Source organism: Macrosteles quadrilineatus, unplaced genomic scaffold (assembly GCF_028750875.1).
Source record: "Macrosteles quadrilineatus isolate MER2022 unplaced genomic scaffold, UCM_ALF_1.0 Scaffold_1__1_contigs__length_201487025, whole genome shotgun sequence".
NCBI classification, from domain to species: domain Eukaryota; kingdom Metazoa; phylum Arthropoda; class Insecta; order Hemiptera; family Cicadellidae; genus Macrosteles; species Macrosteles quadrilineatus.
The window spans coordinates 15,953,148-15,977,247 of NW_026542594.1; the positions used below are offsets into that span (position 1 = coordinate 15,953,148).

At 37.0% G+C, this 24,100-nt stretch overlaps 1 protein-coding gene across 1 annotated transcript in view; it reads left to right on the forward strand.

Moving 5' to 3' along the window:
- Nucleotides 1-24,100, forward strand: part of LOC129004105 (troponin C, isoallergen Bla g 6.0301) — a 67,605-nt gene that overhangs the window by 19,588 nt on the left and 23,917 nt on the right. The window contains exons 4-5 of the mRNA XM_054432529.1: nucleotides 1,809-1,928; nucleotides 13,193-13,324. Of these exons, the coding sequence (XP_054288504.1) occupies nucleotides 1,809-1,928; nucleotides 13,193-13,324 (252 nt within the window). The remainder of the gene's footprint in view (nucleotides 1-1,808; nucleotides 1,929-13,192; nucleotides 13,325-24,100) is intronic.

The window sequence follows — 24,100 nt, forward strand, 5'->3', positions numbered from 1 at the left end:
AAAAAAAAATTTTATTAGTTTCCTTGTTGCAGCAAACCAAGGTATTCATTAAACCTAATGTTATTTAAATAGGTTTTGTTGAAAATGAATTCAGACAAATGGAAATTAGCTTAGTCAACAGGTTTGCTGTGGCGAGGGTATTTTATATTTAGAATCTCTCGGGAGCAGAACCTGTGCCACTTACCTCTGCTCTTTGAACTGTCAAATTTAAGTATTTACAGCTGACTTCAATTGATATACAGTATTTACATTCTTCCAAAATGTAAACATGGAAAATTTGGAAGCCCGTGGGGCTTAGCCCAAGGGAAATATGAAAATAAAATGATATAGTATTGCATTTTCATCGATTTGTAAGCTATGTTTCAAGTCTCTAGCTCAACAGGAAGTTAGTTTGAAATCTATTTTAAAATTTGTACTGGACAAGAAAGCGAGCAAATAAAAACAAGCACATGGGGCATAGCCCAAGTGAAATATGAAAATTAAATGATATAGTATTGCATTGTCATCCATTTGTGAGCTATGTTTCCAAGTTTCAAGTCTCTAGTTCAACAGGAAGTTAGTTTGAAATCTATTTTAAAATTTGTACTGGACAAGAAAGCGAGCAAATAAAAACAAGCACATGGGGCATAGCCCAAGTGAAATATGAAAATTAAATGATATAGTATTGCATTGTCATCCATTTGTGAGCTATGTTTCCAAGTTTCAAGTATCTAGCTCAACAGGAAGTGAGTTTGAAATCTATTTCAAAATTTGTACCGGACAAGAAAGCGAGCAAATAAAAACAAGCACATGGGGCGTAGCCCAAGTGAAATATGAAAATTAAATGATAGTATTGCATTGTCATCCATATGTGAGCTACATTTCAAGTTTCAATTCTCTAACTCCTCGGGAAGTTAGTTTAAAATTGATTGCAAAATTTGTATTGGACAAGAAAGCGATCTAATAAAAATGTGTTAAAAAGAACCCTCATTCACAATTCTTTTCTTGTATGATAAGATCCCATTTGGGATAAAATACAAACTAATAGTTAATATAAAATTAAATTATGATTTATATTTAATAAAAAATACCCCCGCCGCAACAAACCTGCCGACTAAGCGCATTGCCATTTGTCTTAATTGATTTTCAATTAAATCCATTTAAATTACATTAGGTTTGACGAGTACTTAGGTTTACTTCTACAGTACAAGGAAACTAACAAAGTGTGTTTTTTAGTAAAATATTAATAGCTTAGTATAAAATAAATAAATTTGCCAAGTTTTATTAAAATATATCCATAAACAAGCAAACTACAACAATTTACAATATTCTCAATAAGTATTACATGGGAATTTTAAATTAACCATGTTTTGAATTTTCTCCGTTACCAATTATTGTACAAAAACACTTTGATATTCAAAATTATTTGTTTTTTAAGCTATTTTAAAAGGGCCAGAGAGAAATTGGGTAATTTTGTATTTTGAAGGTCAAAAATGAGAAAACCCAATTTTTACCCCATAAAACCCCCCGTAATATCCCGTTCCCATAGAGCGATTATGCTGGTTCGCGAACTCATTCAAGTTTATCCCGCCTTACACCTTCAAAACCAAATTTTATCAAAATCGGACAAAAATTGCTTAAGTTATAGCGTTCACGGATGTATATATATTATACAAAAATATTTGAACTAATGGTGTTTTTGGCCTCTGGGGACATAAAAATGAAAAAGTAAATCGGTCCCGGGCCTAGGTCTTACCGTGCCACCCACGGAGTAACACCTACATCTCTATAGGGATATTCGCTAAAAAAAACTATTTAATTGTTTTCAGAATCAGGCCGATTGGAGTTTGACGAGTTTGTTACATTAGCAGCTAAGTTCATTGTTGAAGAGGATGATGAGGCAATGCAGAAGGAGTTGAGAGAAGCTTTCAGACTCTACGACAAAGAAGGTAGGACCAGATTTGCATTTATTATTATCATTGTTATTTGAGATGGGGGCGCCGCCTTGGTCCGTATTTTAACCCGAATGTGAGTGAAGGATGTGTGCAGAATGGAGTGAGACGCCTTGTGTAGCTTTGTTACGGGTGTAGGCACATGACCCAGGCTGAAATCCTCTAAATCACGGTCGGTTGACCTGTCCAACGATATAAACAACTCATGGATCGCTGGCTCAGTGTTGGCCGCGCGGTCGAGCTTCCCCTACCACCTACTGGCAGAAGCCGACGCAGCCCATACATTCACCATTATAAAACACACTTTTTATTTGCTGCACTGTTGAAATTTATAGGGATAAAATATTGCTAACGCTTGTCAAACTCTTTTTACTAGTTAAACTTTTTATGTCTGTTTTGTTTCTTGCAGAAAATAACCCATTTGAATTCTTTAAAACTACAAATTCACTAAACCCGTTTTGTAGAGTTTTTTAGACAACTGATATGGCTAGTTCCAAATTGTACATGGTAAAATAATAAGTGATTACAAAGGAGAAATATAAAGTACAATATTTGTGTTTGAAATTCTATTTTATTAATCGAAAAACTAGTACATAAACATTTAGAATAATTTTGCTAAGTTTTTGCCGCAGTGGTAACGTAAATGTTTGACGTAAACGCGATATTTTTTCCTTCAATGTTTAATGACAATGTAACTTACAAAATAGGTCATAAAAAAGTATGCCTATCACGTTAATGTCAAGCATAGATTTGCGGTAAAAACTGGACAAATGTAGTAGGGTTTTTAAGAGTTCAAATGTGTTATTTTTTGCACGAAAAGAAGAAGACATAAAGTTTAGAATAGTAAAAGTTTTTGGCATGTATTAGCAATATTTTATATCTATACTAGCTGACCCGGCGAACTTCGTATCGCCTAAGTTATAGGTTTCCCCTAAGACAGACCGATGGAAAGAAAGTACCGTTACGTTTAATTTTCAAGATGATCTCGTTCGCATCGCTCAATCACGTCCTGGTTGAAGTTCGTTCGCTACGCTCACTCACCTTTGGGTTGGAGCTCGTTCGCTGCGCTCATTTGCCTTCAGGTTAGCTCGTTCGCTACGCTCACTCGTCTCCAGGTTGAAGTTCGTTCGCTACGCTCACTCACCTTTTGGTTGCAAATTAGCTGTTGTCATAAATGTAAAATAAATAATAGTGCTGCACCCTGTTGGTAATCCTTGTAACTTTAATGCTATTGAATATCATAGAACAGAACCAACTTGTTTAATTGAAACAGCTGTTAAGATTCATTAATTTCATTTCTCATAAGGTTAACATGGGAAACTCCAGAGCCACTGGGGCGGAGCCCTTTTAAGAATTTCGAAACGGGAAATAGTTTACGTCCGATTCGCATACCTACAGAATTTACACACCAAATTTCATAACGATCGGTGAAGTCGTTCCGGAGGAGTTTGCAGACAAACACTGTGACACGAGAATTTTATATATTAGATATTTAAACAGAGCAGCAACTTAAAAAGGCGCGTTTTACAATGGTGAGTGTATGGGCTGCGTCGGCTACTGCCAGTAGATGGTGGGGGGAGCTAGACCGAAAACAGCGCCCGCAGTGCTACTGAGAGCGCAATCCAGTAGTTTTTACATCGTTGGACCTGTCACGCTCCTTTCACACTATACGTTTTCGCTCGTGCGGTTATTAGTCGCATTTGTTGTATCGCATTGGAGCTAATAGCCCCTTTCACATTATACGATTACCAACCGTGTACGATTTTCACCCGCGTAGCGACCGTAGGTGCACACGGTTGGTATCCGACTCCCGCACGAGTAATAGTCGTGTCTACTGCTAGTGGACCATGTGACCATATGGCCCTTTTCACACTACACGGTTGTTAGTCGTGCGGGAGCCCTCCCCGAGTGCAGTTCGCAGCGTTTTTGCTATATAGTTTTAATTTCGTTTTTCAGTTTAATTGTTTGGTTATTGAGTTTAATTTTTTTTTTTAAAGAAATCTTTATTGTTTTTTCCATACACAACACAAAATACATTTACACATGAAAAAGAAAAAAACAATAACCACCTTAGGTTAAAAACCTATGTTGGTGGATTTATACACTATCTTATGTTCTAAAAATCGAAGAGGCGGTTTTGTCCGGTCACTTATATCACTTGGTTATAATATATACAGTGAGAGTGAGTTCTACACAGTGATCTTCTTCAGCACAGAGTAAAAGTCAATACACTTACAAACAAAAATGATACAACAGAGTAGGTATTTATATTACTTATTATCTATATTAGTCACTTCTATACTACTGTATATATACTAAATTCCATAAAAGTACATTTCAGCATTTTCCAAACATATAAATAAGGCCACAGCTGCCTAGAAAAATCTGCTTCTGAGATGGTTTTGAGATTGGATGGTAGAGCATTAAACATTTTAGGTGCAAGGTATAAATAACATTTCTTGAAAGCTGTTAAATTTGGTTTTGGAACTATTGCATTATACCTATTTCTTAATGTTATTCTCCTTTCAGTCATAGTTTCAACCTCATCTCCACTTCTTTTATAAAATATTCGTAAAACTTTATACATATATAGATTTCTCAAAGGCAAAATTTCTAACTTTTTAAATAGTGGTGCTGCATGTTCTGTTCTACATTTGTTACTAATTATCCTTATAAAGGTTTTTTGCAAGACAATTAATGGCTTAATTGACGAAAAGTAAGCTCCTCCATAGATAGCTAAACCATACTCCAATTTAGAATTTATCATCGCATAATAAATATTTCTGAGTAGGCGTTGATTACACATATTTTTTAACATATAAAATATCCTGACGTATTGTATTAGTTTATTCTTAACATAATCTATATGGCGTTTCCAATTTATCTTTGAGTCTAAGTGTAATCCCAGATATTTAATTTCCTCTACCTGCTCAACAACAGGACAATCACAATTTGTAGATTGGCAGTTTGTTTGGTGGTATTTTATCGGAGTAATAAAACTTATGTTCCTTGATAGATTAAAAATTACATATTTAGTTTTTGGGCTCATTACCATGAAGTTGTTGGTAAACCACCATCGAAGAGCATTTACATCGTATTGAATATTTAATTTTAAAGTTTCAATGGAATCCGATTTGTAAAATAATGCAGTGTCATCCGCAAAAGCCACTAAATTTCCTCTAAAACGGCTATTACACAAGCTATTTACGTATATTAGAAAAAGAGGGCCAGATAGAACAGATCCCTGTGGAATGCCATGTAATACAGTTCCTTGGTCACTAATTACGCCGTTCGCCCGTGTACGTTGAGTACGTCCAGTGAGATAAGAAGCAAACCATTTATGAGGCACACCTCTTATCCCTGCTTCATGAAGTCTATCCAACAAAATACCATGATCTACAGTATCAAAAGCTTTCATGACGTCGACAAAAATGCCAGCACAATATTTACCTTCATTTAAACCTCTATACACTTGACTCATAAAATGTAATAACGCCGAATTAGTGCTTAGTTTTTTCCTGAACCCAAACTGCCCATCACTAAAATATTTGTACTTTTCTAAAAAATTTATTAGTCTAGTCTTAACTATTTTCTCAAACATTTTAGAGAATATAGATAAAAGAGCAATTGGTCTGTAATTGCTTGGATCTGTTTTAACACCCTTTTTGAATAACGGTTTTACAATAGCTGTTTTTAAATCATTGGGAAATTCACCTGAATATAAACTAAAATTTATTAAAAAAACAAGAACCTCAACAATATAAGTAGAAATTATCTTAATAATCAAAGGAGTAATATTATCATATCCTGGTGCTTTCCTGTTTTTAAGTGATTTGATTATGCCAATAACCTCGTTTTCGCAGGTTGGATAGAAAAATATTGAATTGTTACATGTAGTTGTCTGAAACATGGGTTTATATTCGTTTACTAGCTGGGGAACTATCTGTTGTTCTAATATAATACTTTCTCTCAACTCCGTTGCTATAGAACAGAAGAATCTGTTTAATTTATTTGCAACTGCTTCAGGGCTTGTAATTAACTCTTTATCGTCACCTTTCAATACAATAAGTTCTGCATCTTTCTTATTTTCTCCAATAAGGGTTTTGATTGTGTTCCATTGTTTCTTAGGATTTTGATTATTTTCGACTAATATTTTGCTGTAGTACTCATTCTTAAAGTACTAAGTAATTACCTGTGCGCACTGTATAGTATTATTCAGTTGTTGTAATTAGTTTCAGTTGTCTCGATATAGTCACAGCCAGCATTTCAACTGGTTGAATGCAGTTCCTGAACGTCGTATTACTTCTTTGAAGATCACTTTTCAACTAATTGTGCAGTTCGTCGAACGATTCTTTCAACATACGAAAATGGTTAAAAAAAACTTGGCTTAATCGTTGCTCAAATCTTCGAATAATGTATTAAACACGCCCACTTCCTCACGTCTTACATTTATGGGATGTACCCAGTGCAGACGGCCGCGTTTATTTCTTTTCCTGTGTCTGTAAATAATTAGCGCAGCAATAATTTGCTCCCGATCCATACTCCACAAAACTTTCCACTGAAGTATCAATGAGCTCTGTACTGGTGGAGTGGGGGGTTTCGATACTCGTACGATTACAAATCGTATAGTGTGAAAGCAACAGACCCACGACCGTCTGCCCGCACGATTAACACTCGTACGAGCGAAAACGTATAGTGTGAAAGGAGCTTCAGTTCTAGGTTGGTGTCGAACGCTTCCGCATCATACCGTGCTTAGCCGAACTGTTCGTGGCAAATTGTTTGCTCTATCACCGTCGCTGTCAAAACGTATCGTTTCTTTATAGAACTTTCATAACCTAACCAAACTAACCAAACTTGCTGATAATGAACAATCGAATGAAGGTTTACTAATAAAGAAAAATAGTTATGTTCATAAAATAAAATTACAAATGTCTAAAATTCAATTTTATAATTTTTAATTATAAAATTAAACTGTTATAACCTAACCAAACCAACCAAACTTGCTGATGATGAAAAATCGAATAAAGGTTTACTAATCGATAGTTCTGATCATAAAATTATAAATTCTAACAAAAATGTACAGTTAAGAAGTAATCGCATTCTAAGCGAAATCTTTGACAAAAGGTTAACGCCTCCGGTGGGATTCAGAATTATCGATTCCCCACCCCTACTTCGGTGACCACTACCCTCAGGCCGTTGTCCGTCTCCCCTTAACCACAGCTGGGTTCTGTCATCTTAAACTAAACACTTTTCTCAGGTCAGGGTCGAACTGACGATCGACATTTTGATAACTAAGCGAGGACTATAACCGCTGAGCTATATCCAGCTATGTAGCTGTAAAATTGTAATAAAATATTTGAATTGATGTTTAGTTTAAAACACTTATAACAACTCTTATAAAACATTACTTTAACCTGCTTTAACTATGAGTTAGAAAAAAACTTCAAATTGTAGGTTGTAGCTTAAATTTTTTAAATTATAATTCACTACATACTTTTTGTTAACTTGTTACATGATCAAAAAATTATGAGATGGAAGTATATTTTTCAGGGCAAAATTAAAGTTATATTAAAAATATTAAGTTGTCTCATGTGATGCCTAATAATATGGTCTTATGTTGGATGACATTTTCAATCACATCAGTGGCCTTCCCTCAACACAGGTAACACCCATTAGTCTTGAAACTGCAGATGAGATGTTTCAAAATCGAATGAAATTCAAAATGTTCAAATTCGTGTGGTCGTTCCCGTGCGAGACCAAGTCGAGTGTGGGATTACCATACGAGTCCGTTAAACACATTTTGGACGAGTGGCGTACGATATTTTACGCCATACTACTCTAAAATAACTTAACAATACGAAATCTGTAAAAATCCTTATTCCCACCACCGACTAAATAACTAACAATCGCTACTTATAACCACTCATTGGAAAATATAATCAGCTGGTCCTGTAAAAACTCATTACAGTACGTGATGAACCCCCATTTGATTAAGCTGGCCGCAAACAGCTGTTTTCTGGACTAAATCCTTGCGTGAGAAGTTCGTTAAAACAGTGTAGTGTTGCGTAATTTATATATACTAGGTGGCGTTCGCAGAGGCATCCACGAAATTGAGCGGAGTCATCAAGGGTTCATATTATATTGTTTTTGTCACACTGCAATAAAAACAGTCGTTTTTAATGCATGCGTTGCACCCGGGTCTAAAGTAGCATTTCTAGTCTTTAAAGAGTAAAAATCGTTTTTAGCCTCTATGGAGTAAAAATCAGCTGTTGTCAACTCAGTTGTAATTTTCGATTGTAAACTATTGCATATATCGAAAATATGTATCGATTCATGCTTCGTAATCATTTTAAACTCTCTTCCCATAGCACTTTAACAGTCTCTTCCCATAGCATTTTAGCATTGCAGATACGTTAATCCATTCCCACACTCAACACTGCTCACCTTTACTACTTCCTTCACCACCCCCTACGTCGTGGACCTGTTTCCCTCTCTTCTCAGCATTTTAGGATTGCAGATACATTAATTGCCAAAGACAGTTCCCACACCATGCACTGCTAGCCTTACTACTTCCTTCACCATTTCCTACGTCATAGACCTGTTTCCTTCCCTTCTCATAGCATTTAAGTATTACAGATACATTTATCTAACTGCCCAAACGGTTCCCCCACTCTGCACTGCTTGCCTTCCTTCCACCACTTCCTTTACCACTTCCTACGTCACGGACCTGTTTCTCTCCCTTCCCATAGCATCATAGGATTGCAAATACCATAATCTAATGGTCATAAACAGATCCCACACCCCGAAAAGCTCGCCTTTACTACTTCCTTCACCACTTCCTACGTCGCGGATCTGTTTTCCTTCCTTCCCATAAAATTTTAGGAATGCAGTTACCTGAATCTAATCGTCATAAACAGTTTCCACAGTCCGGACTGCTTGCCTTTACTACTTCCTACGTCACGGACCGGTTTCCCTCCCTTCCTATAGCATCATATGATTGCAAATACCATTATCTAATGGTCATAAACAGATCCCACAACCCGAAAAATCGCCTTTACTGCTTTACTACTTCCTTCACCACTTCCTACGTCGCGGACCTGTTTCCTTCCCTTCCAATAGCATTTTAGGAATGCAGTTACCTAAATATAATCGTCTTAAACAGTTTCCACACTCCAGACTGCTCACCTTGACTACTTCCTTCGCCACTTCCTACGTCGCGGACCTGTTTTCCCCCCTTCCCATAGACTTTTAGGAATGCAGTTACCTTAATCTAATCGTCATAAACAGTTTCCACACTCCAGGCTGCTCACCTTTACTATTTCCTTCACCACTTTCTACGTCACGGACCCCAAGCTAGTGTCATCATTTGATTACATTTATGATCTATACCGTTTCTGTTCTAATATCTGTGGAATAATGCTATCAGCTATTTCTTTATCTTCTGCATTCAAAAGTCAACAGCTGATCATATGTCTTTGTTCATGTCTCAAATACTGCTTCCATAAGGATTACATTGAAACTTTGAGACCCAGTCGGGCGGATTCCTGAGAGACTTTTTTTAACGCCATATAGATGTTGGCACTCACCGACATGGTCTTTATCACCATGCAAAATTTGAGAACGATTGATTCAGCCGTCTAGGAGGAGACGAAATGCACAAGAGTCGTCGTATAAGAGCTTCGCTTGCTCCGCTCAATCTATCTATCTATACTATTATAAAAAAGAGGTGGTTGCTGTATGTGTGTATGTGTGTATGGGAAAAGTAAACTCGAAAAATACTGGTCGGATTGGGCTGAAATTTGGCATGATGATAGCTCACATTCCCGATTAACATATAGGCATATTCTTATTTCAAAAATCCTTTCGGGCTCCGCCCCAGTGGCTCTGGAGTTTCCCATGTTAACCTTATGAGAAATGGAATTATTGAATCTTAACAGCTGTTTCAATTAAACAAGTTGGTTCTGTTCTATGATGTTCAATAGCATTAAAGTTACAAGGATAAATACCCTTGAACCTCTCTTGAATCTCTAGCCAGTCATCATAGGCTTTTAGCAGTTTCAGCCATTTGACCGTGACTTCGGGCACAGGCGAGAACAGCTGTTTCCGAGAACTCCCTCTGCTAAAGGAGTTTTGTTGTGCTTCTATTTAAGATTTCCTTCTGACTCCTTGCGGGACGTCCCCATGATATGACAGAAAATTGATATTTCCTTAAAAAAGTAGATTTTTAGGTGTGGTGTTGGTGTACCAAATGTTATTGATTGATCTGTTGTCGTTTAGAAAATATTAAACCGGTCCGGGACTTTTGGGACAGTCTGTATATGTCCGTTAACACGATAACTCGAGTAAAAATTATGAGATTTTGATGAAATTTGGTATAAACGTGTGAACCTACATTTATTCGAACGAGTTCGCGAACCAGCATGATCGGACTGTGGAAACAGGGGTTTATGGGGGTGTTTTATGGGGGTAAAAATGGGTTTTCCTCATTTTTCACCGTGAAAACATAAAAATTTTGCAATTTCTTTCCAAACCATTTTAAAGACCTAAAAAAACAAATAATTTAGTATATTGATGCATGTTGTATGCCTAACGGTTACGAAAAAATTTCCACAAAAAAGTGTAAATTTAAAATTACCATGTTATTGTTATGGAGAATAAATAAACTGTTGTAGCTTGCTTTTCTCTATGGACATATTTCAATAAAATTTTGAATTTTTTTACTTCATACTAAGCTATCAATATTTTAATAAAAAAAAAAACTCATTTTCTTCCCTGCAGCAGCAAACCTAAGTAGGCCTACTCATTAAAATTAATGATGTTTAAATAGGAAATAAATCTGACACTTAAGGGAATAATTTAGTGGAATTCCAGCCAGGTAGATGGAAATTCGCTTAGTCTGCCGGTTTGCTGAGGCGGAGGTATTTAATTGTTAAGTTAGCTTAGTGTAGTATAACGTAAAATATCGTACGTCACTCGTCAAAATGTGTTTACCTGACTTGTATGGTAATCCCATATTTGACTTCGTCTCTCACAGGAACGACCACACTCGTCAGGTAAACACCTATATTTTCTAGTAATGTAATATACTATTAAACTGCACACAGTTGTTGTTAGACATTTTGTTTTCGTTTTGTCAAAAAAGTATTGTTTTTGTGTAAATAATGTGTTAAATTGTATTTTCTATTTTATATTTATAATTATGCATGCAGGTTAAGTGTAAGAAAGGGCCATGTGGCCCTAACTTTGCCTGTTGAAATAAAGGATTTTCATTTCATTTCATTTCATTTTACAGTTTAATCTAATAAATAATTTAAATCGATTGGAAGATTTGTTTGGCAGGGGGGATTGGCCACCGTGTGGCACATGTATACTGTAGTTGTTTTAAAATGACAGGATCGTCAAAAACTACTGTGTTTTCGACCTATTTTAAGCGAAACAACCTTCTACCACTTTATTAACCAATAATTTATAAACAAAAATACTTTTTAAAAATGCCACGTTTTCAAACTCATTAAAAAGTATAAAATAGTTTATAAATGTGTTATAAAGATTTAAAACTAAAAACGTGGGGCGCATGCTAACTTACAATGAACTTCATCTATTGAACTATTATGATCTATTGCATACGCCCTACGTTTTTAGTTTTAAATATTACAAGTATTTATTCTCTCAACATATTTAACATATTTTTACATATTTATAAATTATTTTCTAATTTTAGCGAATTTCCCATATAGGGAATAAGCTATTACCGTAGTACTCATGGTAAGACCTAGACCCGGGACCGATTTACTTTTTCGTTTTGAGGTCCCTAGAGGCCAAAAACACCATCCGTTCAAATTCATATATATATGCAAAAATGATCCGATTTTGATGAAATTTGGTACAAACGTGTAAACCTACGTTTATTCGAACGAGTTCGCGATCCAGCATGATCGGACCATGGGAACGGGTGTTTACGGGGGGTTTTATGGGGTAATAATAGGTTTTTCCCATTTTTGACCCAAAAAACTTAAAATTTTGCAATTTATTTCCAAACCATTTTGTAGAGCTTAAAAAAACAAATAATTTAGTATATTGGAGCGTTATTATGCGCCTAACGGTTACAGAGAAAATTCCAAAAAATTGTAAATTTAAAATTCCCATGTTATTCTTATGGAGAATAAGTAAACTGTTGTAGTTTGCTTGTTTATGAACATATTTTGATCAAATTTGGAAAATGTTTTTATTTCTTACTAACTATTAACATTTTACAAAAAAAAAAATTTTACCCTCCCTGATGCAGCAAACCTAAGTACTTGTTAAACTAATTCTATTTAAATCGGGAATAAATGTTATATTTTTAAGTAGACATTTCAGTGTACATAATCCAATCAGTCAAATAGAAATTCGCTTAGTCTGCAGGTTTGCTGCGGCGGGGGTATTTAGTCTTAAATGTGTAAATATGTTAAATCTATTTTATATTGCCTGTTAATACATAACCAAAACCTTATTATTCTGTAATCAGATGTTTTATCTTTACTTTGAAATGCTTGTTTTATATTTTTAGAATTTCTCTGGAGCAGAGCAGAACCTGTACCTCTTAACCTCTGCTCTTCTAACTGTCAAATTTGGGCATTTACAGCTGACTTAAATTTATTGATATATTTACATTCTTTCAAAACGTAAACATGGAAAATTTGGAAGCCCATGGGGTGCAGCCCAAGGGAAATATGAAAATTAAATTATATAATATTGCATTGTCATCCATTTGAAGGCTACGTTTCTAGTCTCTAGCTCATCGGGATCTTCGTTTGAAATTAATATACAAATTTGTAAGAAAGTGAGCTAATAAAAACAAGCCCATGGGGCGTAGCCTAAGGGACATATGAAAATTAAATGATTTAATATTGCATTGTCATCCATTTGTGAAATATGTTTCAGGTTTCAAGCCTCTAGCTCATCGGGAAGTTAGTATAAAAATTATTGCAAAATTTGTACCAGACAAGAAAGCGAGCCAATAAAAACGTTTTAAAATAATATGTTATCCAAAATGGCTTGGCCCCCTTCATTTCGGATTGTTGGGGTTTTACTGTGTTGGTCCATGGTGGACTTCCACCATGGTGTTGGTCATTATTTTTGGGGTTAGTACAATGAATAATTGTCTGACACTGACACTCACCTGTTATATAGTTTTACTACATTGTTGTGATTAACTATGGGATTAATGCAGTTTTTTTAGATATTAACTTATGTTATTTTTCCACTGTTTTCCTGTCCAGGAAACGGCTACATCCCCACCTCCTGTCTCAAGGAAATTCTGAGAGAACTCGATGATCAACTGACCAATGAGGAACTCGACATGATGATTGATGAAATCGACTCTGATGGATCAGGAACAGTCGACTTTGATGGTACGTTAAGCAAAGTTATAACTTCTGGAAAAAAATTCAATATTTTAATAAAGAGTTATTAATTTTAAGTTTGAAAAAGAGAGTTCTGTCCTAGAGACTAAGTTCAAACCTTGCCAATCATCATTGGCTTTTAGCAGTTTCAGCCACTTGACCGTGTCTTCGGGCACAGGCGAGAACAGTTGTTTCCGAGAACTCCTTCTGCTAAAGGAGATTTCTGTCCTAGAGACTAGGTTCAAAGCTTGCCAGTCATCATAGGCTTTTAGCAGTTTCAGCCACTTGACCGTGTCTTCGGGCACAGGCGAGAACAGTTGTTTCCGAGAACTCCCTCTGCTAAAGGAGATTTCTGTCCTAGAGACTAGGTTCAAAGCTTGCCAATCATCATAGGCTTTTAGCAGTTTCAGCCACTTGACCGTGTCTTCGGGCACAGGCGAGAACAGTTGTTTCCGAGAACTCCTTCTGCTAAAGGAGATTTCTGTCCTAGAGACTAGGTTCAAAGCTTGCCAGTCATCATAGGCTTTTAGCAGTTTCAGCCACTTGACCGTGTCTTCGGGCACAGGCGAGAACAGTTGTTTCCGAGAACTCCTTCTGCTAAAGGAGATTTCTGTCCTAGAGACTAGGTTCAAAGCTTGCCAGTCATCATAGGCTTTTAGCAGTTTCAGCCACTTGACCGTGTCTTCGGGCACAGGCGAGAACAGCTGTTTCCGAGAACTCCCTCTGCTAAAGGAGATTTCTGTCCTAGAGACTAGGTTCAAAACTTGCCAGTCATCATAGGCTTTTAGCAGTTTCAGCCACTTGACCGTGTCTTCGGGCACAGGCGAGAACAGCTGTTTCCGAGAACTCCCTCTGCTAAAGGAGATTTCTATCCTAGAGACTAGGTTCAAAACTTGCCAGTCATCATAGGCTTTTAGCAGTTTCAGCCACTTGACCGTGTCTTCGGGCACAGGCGAGAACAGTTGTTTCCGAGAACTCCCTCTGCTAAAGGAGATTTCTGTCCTAGAGACTAGGTTCAAAGCTTGCCAGTCATCATAGGCTTTTAGCAGTTTCAGCCACTTGACCGTGTCTTCGGGCACAGGCGAGAACAGCTGTTTCCGAGAACTCCCTCTGCTAAAGGAGATTTCTGTCCTAGAGACTAGGTTCAAAACTTGCCAGTCATCATAGGCTTTTAGCAGTTTCAGCCATTTGACCGTGACTTCGGGCACAGGCGAGAACAGCTGTTTCCGAGAACTCCCTCTGCTAAAGGAGATTTCTGTCCTAGAGACTAGGTTCAAAGCTTGCCAGTCATCATAGGCTTTTAGCAGTTTCAGCCATTTGACCGTGACTTCGGGCACAGGCGAGAACAGCTGTTTCCGAGAACTCCCTCTGCTAAAGGAGATTTCTGTCCTAGAGACTAGGTTCAAAGCTGGCCAGTCATCATAGGCTTTTAGCAGTTTCAGCCATTTGACCGTGACTTCGGGCACCGGCGAGAACAGCTGTTTCCGAGAACTCCCTCTGCTAAATGAGATTTCATGATTGTTGACTTTCGTTGGCTTCTCATCTCCCATGGACATAAACAGACAAGAAAAAGGAAATTGTTAGTGGTTTTATTTAATACAAATAATGTTATTACGTGCTATAGAATTTTCCCGGCTATTATGGCAAGGCGACCTTAAGAAAATGTGATTCTGAGCAACAGTTTCGCAAGTAAAAAGGAGATAAAAGCATATGCCAACTATACACTGTTGCTGTTATGATTTTCCTACTCATAAGGATCAGTGATTGTGTGATAGTATGACAAGAACTAAATTAATGTTCTAATTAATGAATTAATGTGTGGATTGTTGACCTATTAGATTACAATGTATTCACCTAAATCTACCTAATATTAAATAACCTTTTTTTCAAACTTCCTAGTACCTTATTTTTTCAGGAGATTAGCTTTCGGCAATTGTATAACATCAAACCTTTCATCATACGTATTATATTTACTACGCTACCTAAGAGAAAAATCCTATTTTATTAATATTACTAGGCTATTCTACAACTCTTTTCTATCATAAACCCCCCCCCCCCGATCATGCTGGTTCACGAACTCGTTCGAATAAATGTAGGTTTACACGTTTATACCAAATTTCATCAAAATCGGATCATTTCTGCTCAAGTTACAACTAAAAAATGAGGGTTTTTACCATTCGTCTACAGCTCAATGAGTTGTAACTTCCGTTACGTCCGTTTCGGCATTAACATGCCATCATCAGACGTCATCGGCTGAAGCAGCGTCGTCACAGTAGAAACACATAACACGATCACAAAAACATTTTACGATTACAAATATACGCTCACCACCTCCCTTCATCGGTCGCGTGCATATCGGGTTGTTGCAAGAAGAAATGTGAATTATGAATACCCCCGCCGCATCAAACCTGCAGACTAAGCGAATTTTCACTTATCTGATTACATTTTTACTAAAATATTTCCATAAATAAGACATATATTTCCAATTTCAATATCATTAGATACAACGAGCGCTTAGGTTTGCTAAAACGGGGAGGATAAAATGTGTTTTTTTTACCAAACGTCAATAGCATAGTATGAAATAAATAAATTTGCCAAATTTATCAACATATATCCAAACAAGTGAACTACAACAGTTTTCATTTTCTCCATAAGAATAACATGGGAATTTTAAATTTACACTTTTTTGAATTTTCTCTGTAACCATTAGGCATACAACAATGATTCAATATACTAAATTATTTCCTTCTTAAGCTCTACAAAATGGTTGGGAATATATTCCAAAATTTCATGTTTTTAGGGTAAAAAATGGGAAACTCCCATTTTTACCCTATAAAACCCCCCATAAACCCCCGTTCCCATGGTCCAATCATGCTGGTTCGTGAACTCGTTCGACTTGACCAATTGATATGAAATTTGACCAACAGCTAAAGAATACTGAGCACAATGTTTATGGTAAAAAATATTTGCAAATTTCCTTCTGGATTTTATTTTACGGGTCATGCAATTTCGCTTGTTATTTTAATGTAAGTTGAAAGAAAAACTATATTGGGTTTATGACATATGGGTTTATCTCGTTTCATTTAAATAAAATAAACATATGTTAATTGTTTGTAACTGTTTTGTTTACATTTCAATGTTTACTTTCATCCTAGGTTAAAGTTGGAATGTAACAGTTTATCAATGGAAGTAACAGTACGGATGTCGCGTGATGCTAACGCAAAATCTATGGACAAACAAAGGATTGTGTAATGGTGCACTTGGCTTTGTAAAGGATATTATGTACTCTCCAACAGAAAACCGCAGTCCGATGTCAGAAATTCCGTTATGTATTATGGTGAAATTTGATAAATATAATTTATTTATTTATTTCTTTTATTACAATGCTGCAAAACAGGATAAACCCAGTTACATTGTAGCATTAATATTCGAACAAAATCTTGACATGCATTATAAATAATAAATATGGTAAAAGTTCATCTTGCTGAAGAAATTATAATTACAAGCTGCCTTACCCGTGCTTTGCAACGGGAAGAAAATGTGACCTAGAGAGCTATTAAAGTGGTGCTGATGTGCGTTTCAAAATACAGCTCTATGATTTAGTTAGAAAATATAAACTGATTTAAAAGCGTAAACCTACTTACTTTCAAACCCCTACTTTTGATGTTAATAGATCCATAAGAATATGACAACATACCTTAGTTTAGCAACAGCATTAATGGCTTCATATTGATGATTCATGAATGACATGTTTTACCACAATTATTCAATAGTCAAGCATTTTCACCTGTAGCTTACTATGTTAATAAAAAAATGAAACTTTGAGCAATACTTTACAAAACGTAAACAACCTCACTTTAAAACCAAACATAACCCTCCTCAATCTACATAAAGCTTCACAAACATATTATTCGAGTAAATAAACAAACACCAGTTCATTGTACTGACCAGCTGTTTAGGTAACTAAATTAAATTAAATCATTTAAACATTGGGAGCATGCCAGGCGTAGCCCTTTTGAAATCAGCCTGCGGGGCAGAGCCCTTAGTAAATTCGTCCATATCAATACTTTTCGGCAAATCTACACACTCTAAGCTTCATTTTGATGTGCCATATGCCTATATTTTTATTTGGTAAATGACCTTAACCGTTTACATAAAATTTGATTGTATCACTTTAATAATATAATAGATTAGTGTAATCACTCACAACAATACAATATATGACAAATACCCCCGCCGCAGCAAACCTGCAGACTAAGCGAATTTCCATTTGCCTGATTGGATTTACACTAAAATGTCTCCTTAAAAATATCACATTTATTCCCTATTTAAATAGAATCAGTTTAACACTAGGTTTGCTGCAACAGGGAGGGTAAAAGTGTTTTTATGTAAAATGTTAATAGTTAGTAAGAAATAAAAACATTTTCCAAATTTGGGCAAAAAATGTTAATAAACAAGCAAACTACAACAGTTGACTTATTCTCCTTAAGAATAACATGGGAATTTTAAATTTACAATTTTTTGAAATTTTCTCCGTAACCATTATGTGCATTATAACGCTTCAATATACTAAATTATTTGTTTTTTTAAGCTCTACAAAATAGTTTGGAAAGAAATTGCAAAATTTTATGTTTTTTGAGTCAAAAGTGGGAAAAACCCATTTTTACCCCATAAAACCCCCCATAAACCCCCGTTCCCATGGTCCGATCATGCTGGTTCGCGAACTCGTTCGAATAAACGTAGGTTTACACGTTTGTACCAAATTTCATCAAAATCGGATCGTTTTTGCTCGAGTTATCGCGCTAACGGACACATATATAAATATATATATATATATATATATATAAATATATATATATATATATGAATTTGAACGGATGGTGTTTTTGGCCTCTAGGGACCTCAAAACGAAAAAAAAAATCGGTCCCGGGTCCAGGTCTTACCATGAGTACTACGGTAATAGCTTATTCCCTATATGGGAAATTCGCTAAAACGAATAAATATCAATAAATATCGTACAAATAAATATCTTAAAAAATAACATTGGCAAATATTTAAATATCTATAACAACAATAACGAATTAAATAAATAAAATACAACAACAAAGTCTGAACAGAGTAATTAATTTAATAACAATAATTATTTGGAGTAATTAAATATCTAAAAACGTATTTCCTGAACGTACTGTGACAGTTAAAAAATATGTCTATTTGGTCGTTATTAATTGTGTTGAACAGCCTAACCATTGAGTTGAGCGTTGAACACATTCCAAGGTTCGTTCTAGAGAAGTGGCGAGAAGAGCAAACGCGAACGTGAATTGTGTCTGGGCAACGTGAACCGCACACGGGACAGCAGCGCTGCGTCGTCGAGCTCACCACACACCAACCGCCTCAGATACAACATCATTGACACTTTTCGCCTAGTACTCAACTGATCGATTTCAAACAGTGTGAGAAGTTCTGAGTATGGGACCAGCGTCGTATAGTAACCAAATGTTTTGTAATAAAGAAATCTCAAGAACCTTCTTTGGACATCCTCTATGAGATCGGATAAATAGTTCACACTAGGATACTATACCACAGAAGCATATTCTAATCTTGACCTGACCAGTGAACAATATAACAGTTTAATACTTCTCTGATTGGTAAAAATGTTGCCCAACCTGCGGATAAGACCAACAATTGAGAAGGCAGTCTTACAAATGGAAATCACATGATCATCTATCTATCTATAATATTAAAACGAAACAGTGTTTTTTTATTTCACGATTCTGAATCAACCACTCGACGGATTTTCATGATTTTTATGTTGAAAGAAAGATAATTTTGAGAACTAGGGAATGTCGAAGCCATAACTTTAGTTTAGGGTCCCAGTTTTTTAGAAAATAAGTTTTAATTTTTAAAAAGTCTAGCAGCCGACGCTAAGATTCTAAACTAGCTTATGGCATAAAATAATTTGCTTAACATAACCAGCTGTAAACATTCAGCTTTTGTGTCACAAATTCAGCATTTGGATAAAAATGTAAAGACATACTTTGGGTTGACTTATTTATACTATGTGCAATGCTAATCATTGATACGTTCAATTCTTCTGTAAGAGGACAGATTAATTAAATATACATAGTAAAATACTAGGATGTTTAAATTATTTTTAAAGCAAAATTAGACCACAGTTTAAAGTAGTTTAGACCAAAATTAATTAAACCACAGTACAAATCGAGGCTCTGTACACAAGTCTTAATAAAAAAGGATAAATGCAAATTATTTTACTGCTCCACTTATCAAGGAAAGATTAGAAAAATAACAATGTTTACATGTTTTAATTCTTCATGGTAGCTTTATGTTTACAATTAATGTTTGTCTGCTTTAACTTTGTTTGGATTAGGCTCGGAAATATTGATGTCATAAAAAGAAGATCGAGAATAATCAGGAATCACGATTTTAAATTACCACCACAACCTAATTTATACAAAGATAAACAGATGGATGACATAGATTGAACACAACGTCAACATTGACCTAGGATACTGCAATTAGACAAACCATCCTTTTATGAAATCGTGTTCAGTTGTGGTTACGTTTGGGGGTGCCTATATCAGCGCCCCCAAACGTGAAAATATAACTTTTATTTCAACTATGAATATATTGTAGTTTAAATTAACTAATATGGGAAATTACGATGAGGGTGAAGAATTATCAAGGATAGAACTGATAACGGTATGGATAATAAACATTGACAATTACGTCATTAGCTTTACTAGCGTGTTTAACTTTTATATTCCTGATACACGTGACCAGTTCTTTTTTTTCAAATGAATGTTATTTGAACCAAACAGCTGTTTCAAAACGAACTGTTATTGTTTTTGAGCGGAGCGAGCGAAGCGAGCGAAGCTCTTATACGTCGACTTTTATGCATTTCGTAATACGCAAACTCCTCCTAGACGGCTGAATCAATCGTTTTCAAATTTTGGATGGTGGTAAAGACCATATCGGTGAGTGCCAACATCTATATGGCGTTAAAAATAACTCTCAGGAATCCGCCCCACTGGGTCTCAAAGTTTCAATGTAATCCTTATGGAAGCAGTATTTGACACATAAACAAAGACATCTGATCAGCTGTTGACTTTTGAATGCAGTAGATAAATAAATAGCTGATATCATTATTCCACGGATATTAAAACATAAACGGTGGTATGGATCATAAAATAATCAAATGACGACACAAGCTTGAGGTCCGCGTCGTAGGAAGTGTTGAAGGAAAGGTACACAGTCTGGAGTGTGGAAACTGTTTATGACGATTAGATTTAGGTATCTGCATTCCTAAAATTCTATGGGAAGGGAGGAAAACGGATCCGCGACGTAGAAAGTGGTGAAGGAAGTACTAAAGGTGAGCAGTCTGGAGTGTGCAAACTGTTTATGACGATTACATTTAGGTATCTGCATTCCAAATATTATAAGAAAGGGAGGAAAATGGGTCCGCGACGTAGGAAGTGATGAAGGAAGTCGTCAAGGCAAGCTGTCCGGAGTGTGGGAACTGCTTATGACCATTATATTAAGGTATCTGAAATCATAAAACGCTAAGGAAGGGAGAGAAACAGGTCCGTGGCGTAGGAAGTGGCGAAGGAAGTAGTAAGGTGAGCGGTCTGGAGTGTTGGAACTGTTTATGACGATTAGATTAAGGTATCTGCAATCATAAAATGCTATGGGAAGGGAGCAAAACGAGTCCGCGACGTAGGAAGTGATGAAGGAAGTAGTCAAGGCAAGCTATCCGATATGTGGGAACTGCTTATGACCATTATATTAAGGTATCTGCAATCATAAAATGCTATGGAAGGGAGAGAAACAGGTCCGTGGCGTAGGAAGTGGCGAAGGAAGTATTAAGGTGAGCAGTCCGGAGTGTTGGAACTGTTTATGACGATTAGATTAAGGTATCTGCAATCATAAAATGCTATGGGAAGGGAGCAAAACGGGTCCGCGACTTAGGAAGTGATGAAGGAAGTAGTCAAGGCAAGCTGTCCGGAGTGTGGGAACTGCTTATGACCATTATATTAAGGTATTTGCAATCCTATGATGCTATGGAAAGGGAGGGAAACATGACCGTCATGTAGGAAGTGGTAAAGAAAGTAGTAAAGGCGAGCAGTCCGGAGTGTGGGAACTGTTTATGACGATTACATTAAGGTATCTGCTATCATAAAATTCTATGGGAAGGGAGGATAACGGGTCCGCGACGTAGGAAGTGATAAAGAAAGTAGTCAAGGCAAGCTGTCCGGAGTGTAGGAACTGTTTATGACAATTAGATTAAGGTATCTGCAATCATAAAATTCTATGGAACGGGGGGGAAACAGTTCCGTGGCGTAGGAAGTGGCGAAGGAAGTAGTAAAGGCGAGCAGTCCGGAGTGTTGGAACTGTTTATGACGATTAGATTGAGGTATCTGCAATCATAAAATGCTATGGGAAGGGAGGGAAACAGTTCCGTGGCGTTGGAAGTGGCGAAGGAAATGGTAAAGGCGAGCAGTCCGGAGTGTTGGAACTGTTTATGACGATTAGATTGAGGTATCTGCAATCGTAAAATGCTATGGGAAGAGAGGAAAACGGGTCCGTGACGTGGGAAGTGATGAAGGAAGTAGTCAAGGCAAGCTGTTCTGAGTGTGGGAACTGCTTATGACCATTTTATTAAGGTATCTGCAATCATAAAATGCTATGGACAGGGAGAGAAACAGGTCCGTGGCGTAGGAAGTGGCGAAGGAAGTAGTGAAGGCGAGCAGTCCGGAGTGTTGGAACTGTTTATGACGATTAGATTAAGGTATCTGCAATCAAAAAATGCTATGGGAAGGGAGGAAAACGGGTCCGCGACGTAGGAAGTGATGAAGGAAGTAGTCAAGGCAAGCTATCCGGAGTGTGGGAACTGCTTATGACCATTATTATATTAAGGTATCTGCAATCATAAAATGCTACGGAAAGGGAGAGAAACAGGTCTAAGGCGTAGAAAGTGGCGAAGGAAGTAGTAAAGGCGAGCAGTCCGGAGTGTTAGAACTGTTTATGACGATTAGATAAAGGTATCTGCAATCATAAAATGCTATGGGAAGGGATGAAAACGGGTCCACGACGTAGGAAGTGATGAAGGAAGTAGTCAATGCAAGCTGTCCGGAATGTGGGAACTGCTTATTACCATTATATTAAGGTATTTGCAATCCTATGATGCTATGGGAAGGGAGGGAAACATGTCCGTCACGTAGGCGAGCTGTCCGGAGTGTGGGAACTGTTTATGACGATTAAATTAAGGTATCTGCAATTAAAAAATGCTATGGAAAGGGTGGGAAAAAGATCCGTGGCGTAGGAAATGGTGAAGGAAGTAATAAAGGCGAGCAGTCCGGAGTGTGGGAACTGTTTATGACGATTAGATTAAGGTATCTGCAATCATAAAATGCTGTGGGAAGGGAGGAAAACAGGCCCACTATGTAGGACGTGGTGAAGGAAGTAGTAAAGGCGAGCAGTCCGGCGTGTGGGAACTGTTTATGACGATTAGATTGAGGTATCTGCAATCATAAAATGCTATGGGAAGAGAGGGAAACGGGTCCGTGACGTGGGAAGTGATGAAGGAAGTAGTAAAGGCGAGCAGTCCGGAGTGTTGGAACTGCTGTTTATGACGATTAGATTGAGGTATCTGCAATCATAAAATGCTATGGGAAGGGAGGGAAACAGTTCCGTGGCGTTGGAAGTGGCGAAGGAAATGGTAAAGGCGAGCAGTCCGGAGTGTTGGAACTGTTTATGACGATTAGATTGAGGTATCTGCAATCATAAAATGCTATGGGAAGAGAGGAAAACGGGTCCGTGACGTGGGAAGTGATGAAGGAAGTAGTCAAGGCAAGCTGTTCTGAGTGTGGGAACTGCTTATGACCATTTTATTAAGGTATCTGCAATCATAAAATGCTATGGAAAGGGAGAGAAACAGGTCCGTGGCGTAGGAAGTGGCGAAGGAAGTAGTGAAGGCGAGCAGTCCGGAGTGTTGGAACTGTTTATGACGATTAGATTAAGGTATCTGCAATCATAAAATGCTATGGGAAGGGAGGATAACGGGTCCGCGACGTACGAAGTGATGAAGGAAGTAGTCAAGGCAAGCTGTCCGGACTATAGGAACTGTTTATGGCAATTAGATTAAGGTATCTGCAATCATAAAATGCTATAGGAAGGGAGAGAAAAGGTCCGAGACGTATGAAGTGGTGAAGGAATTAGTAAGGTGAGCAGTGTGGAGTGTGGGATCTGGAAACAGTTTGTAGCAGTTAAATTAATGTATCTGCAATGCTGAAATGTTATGAGTAGGGATGGAAGCATCCCCACGACAGAAAATTGTGAAAGAAGTAGTAAAGGCTAGCAGTGCGGAGTGGGGGGAAATGTTTGTGGCAATTAGATTAACGTATCTAAAATACTAAATTGCTATGGAGAGTGATGAAAACAGGTCCACGATGTAGAAAAAGGCTTAGAAAGTAGTAAAGTATGAGCATAGTGTGAAAACCGTCTGTGGCAGTTAGATTGATGTATCTTTAATTCTAAAAATGCTATGAGAAGGGAAGGAAACAAGTCTATGACGTAGGAAATAATGAAGGAAGTGGTAAGGCTTGCAGTGCAGAGCGTGGGAACTGTCTTTGGCAATTACATTAATATATCTGCAATCCTAAAATGTTATGGGAAGAGAGGGAAATAGGTCCACGACGTAGGGGGTGGTGAAGGAAGTAGTAGTAAAGGTGAGCGTGTTGAGTGTGGGAATGGATTAATGTATCTGCAATG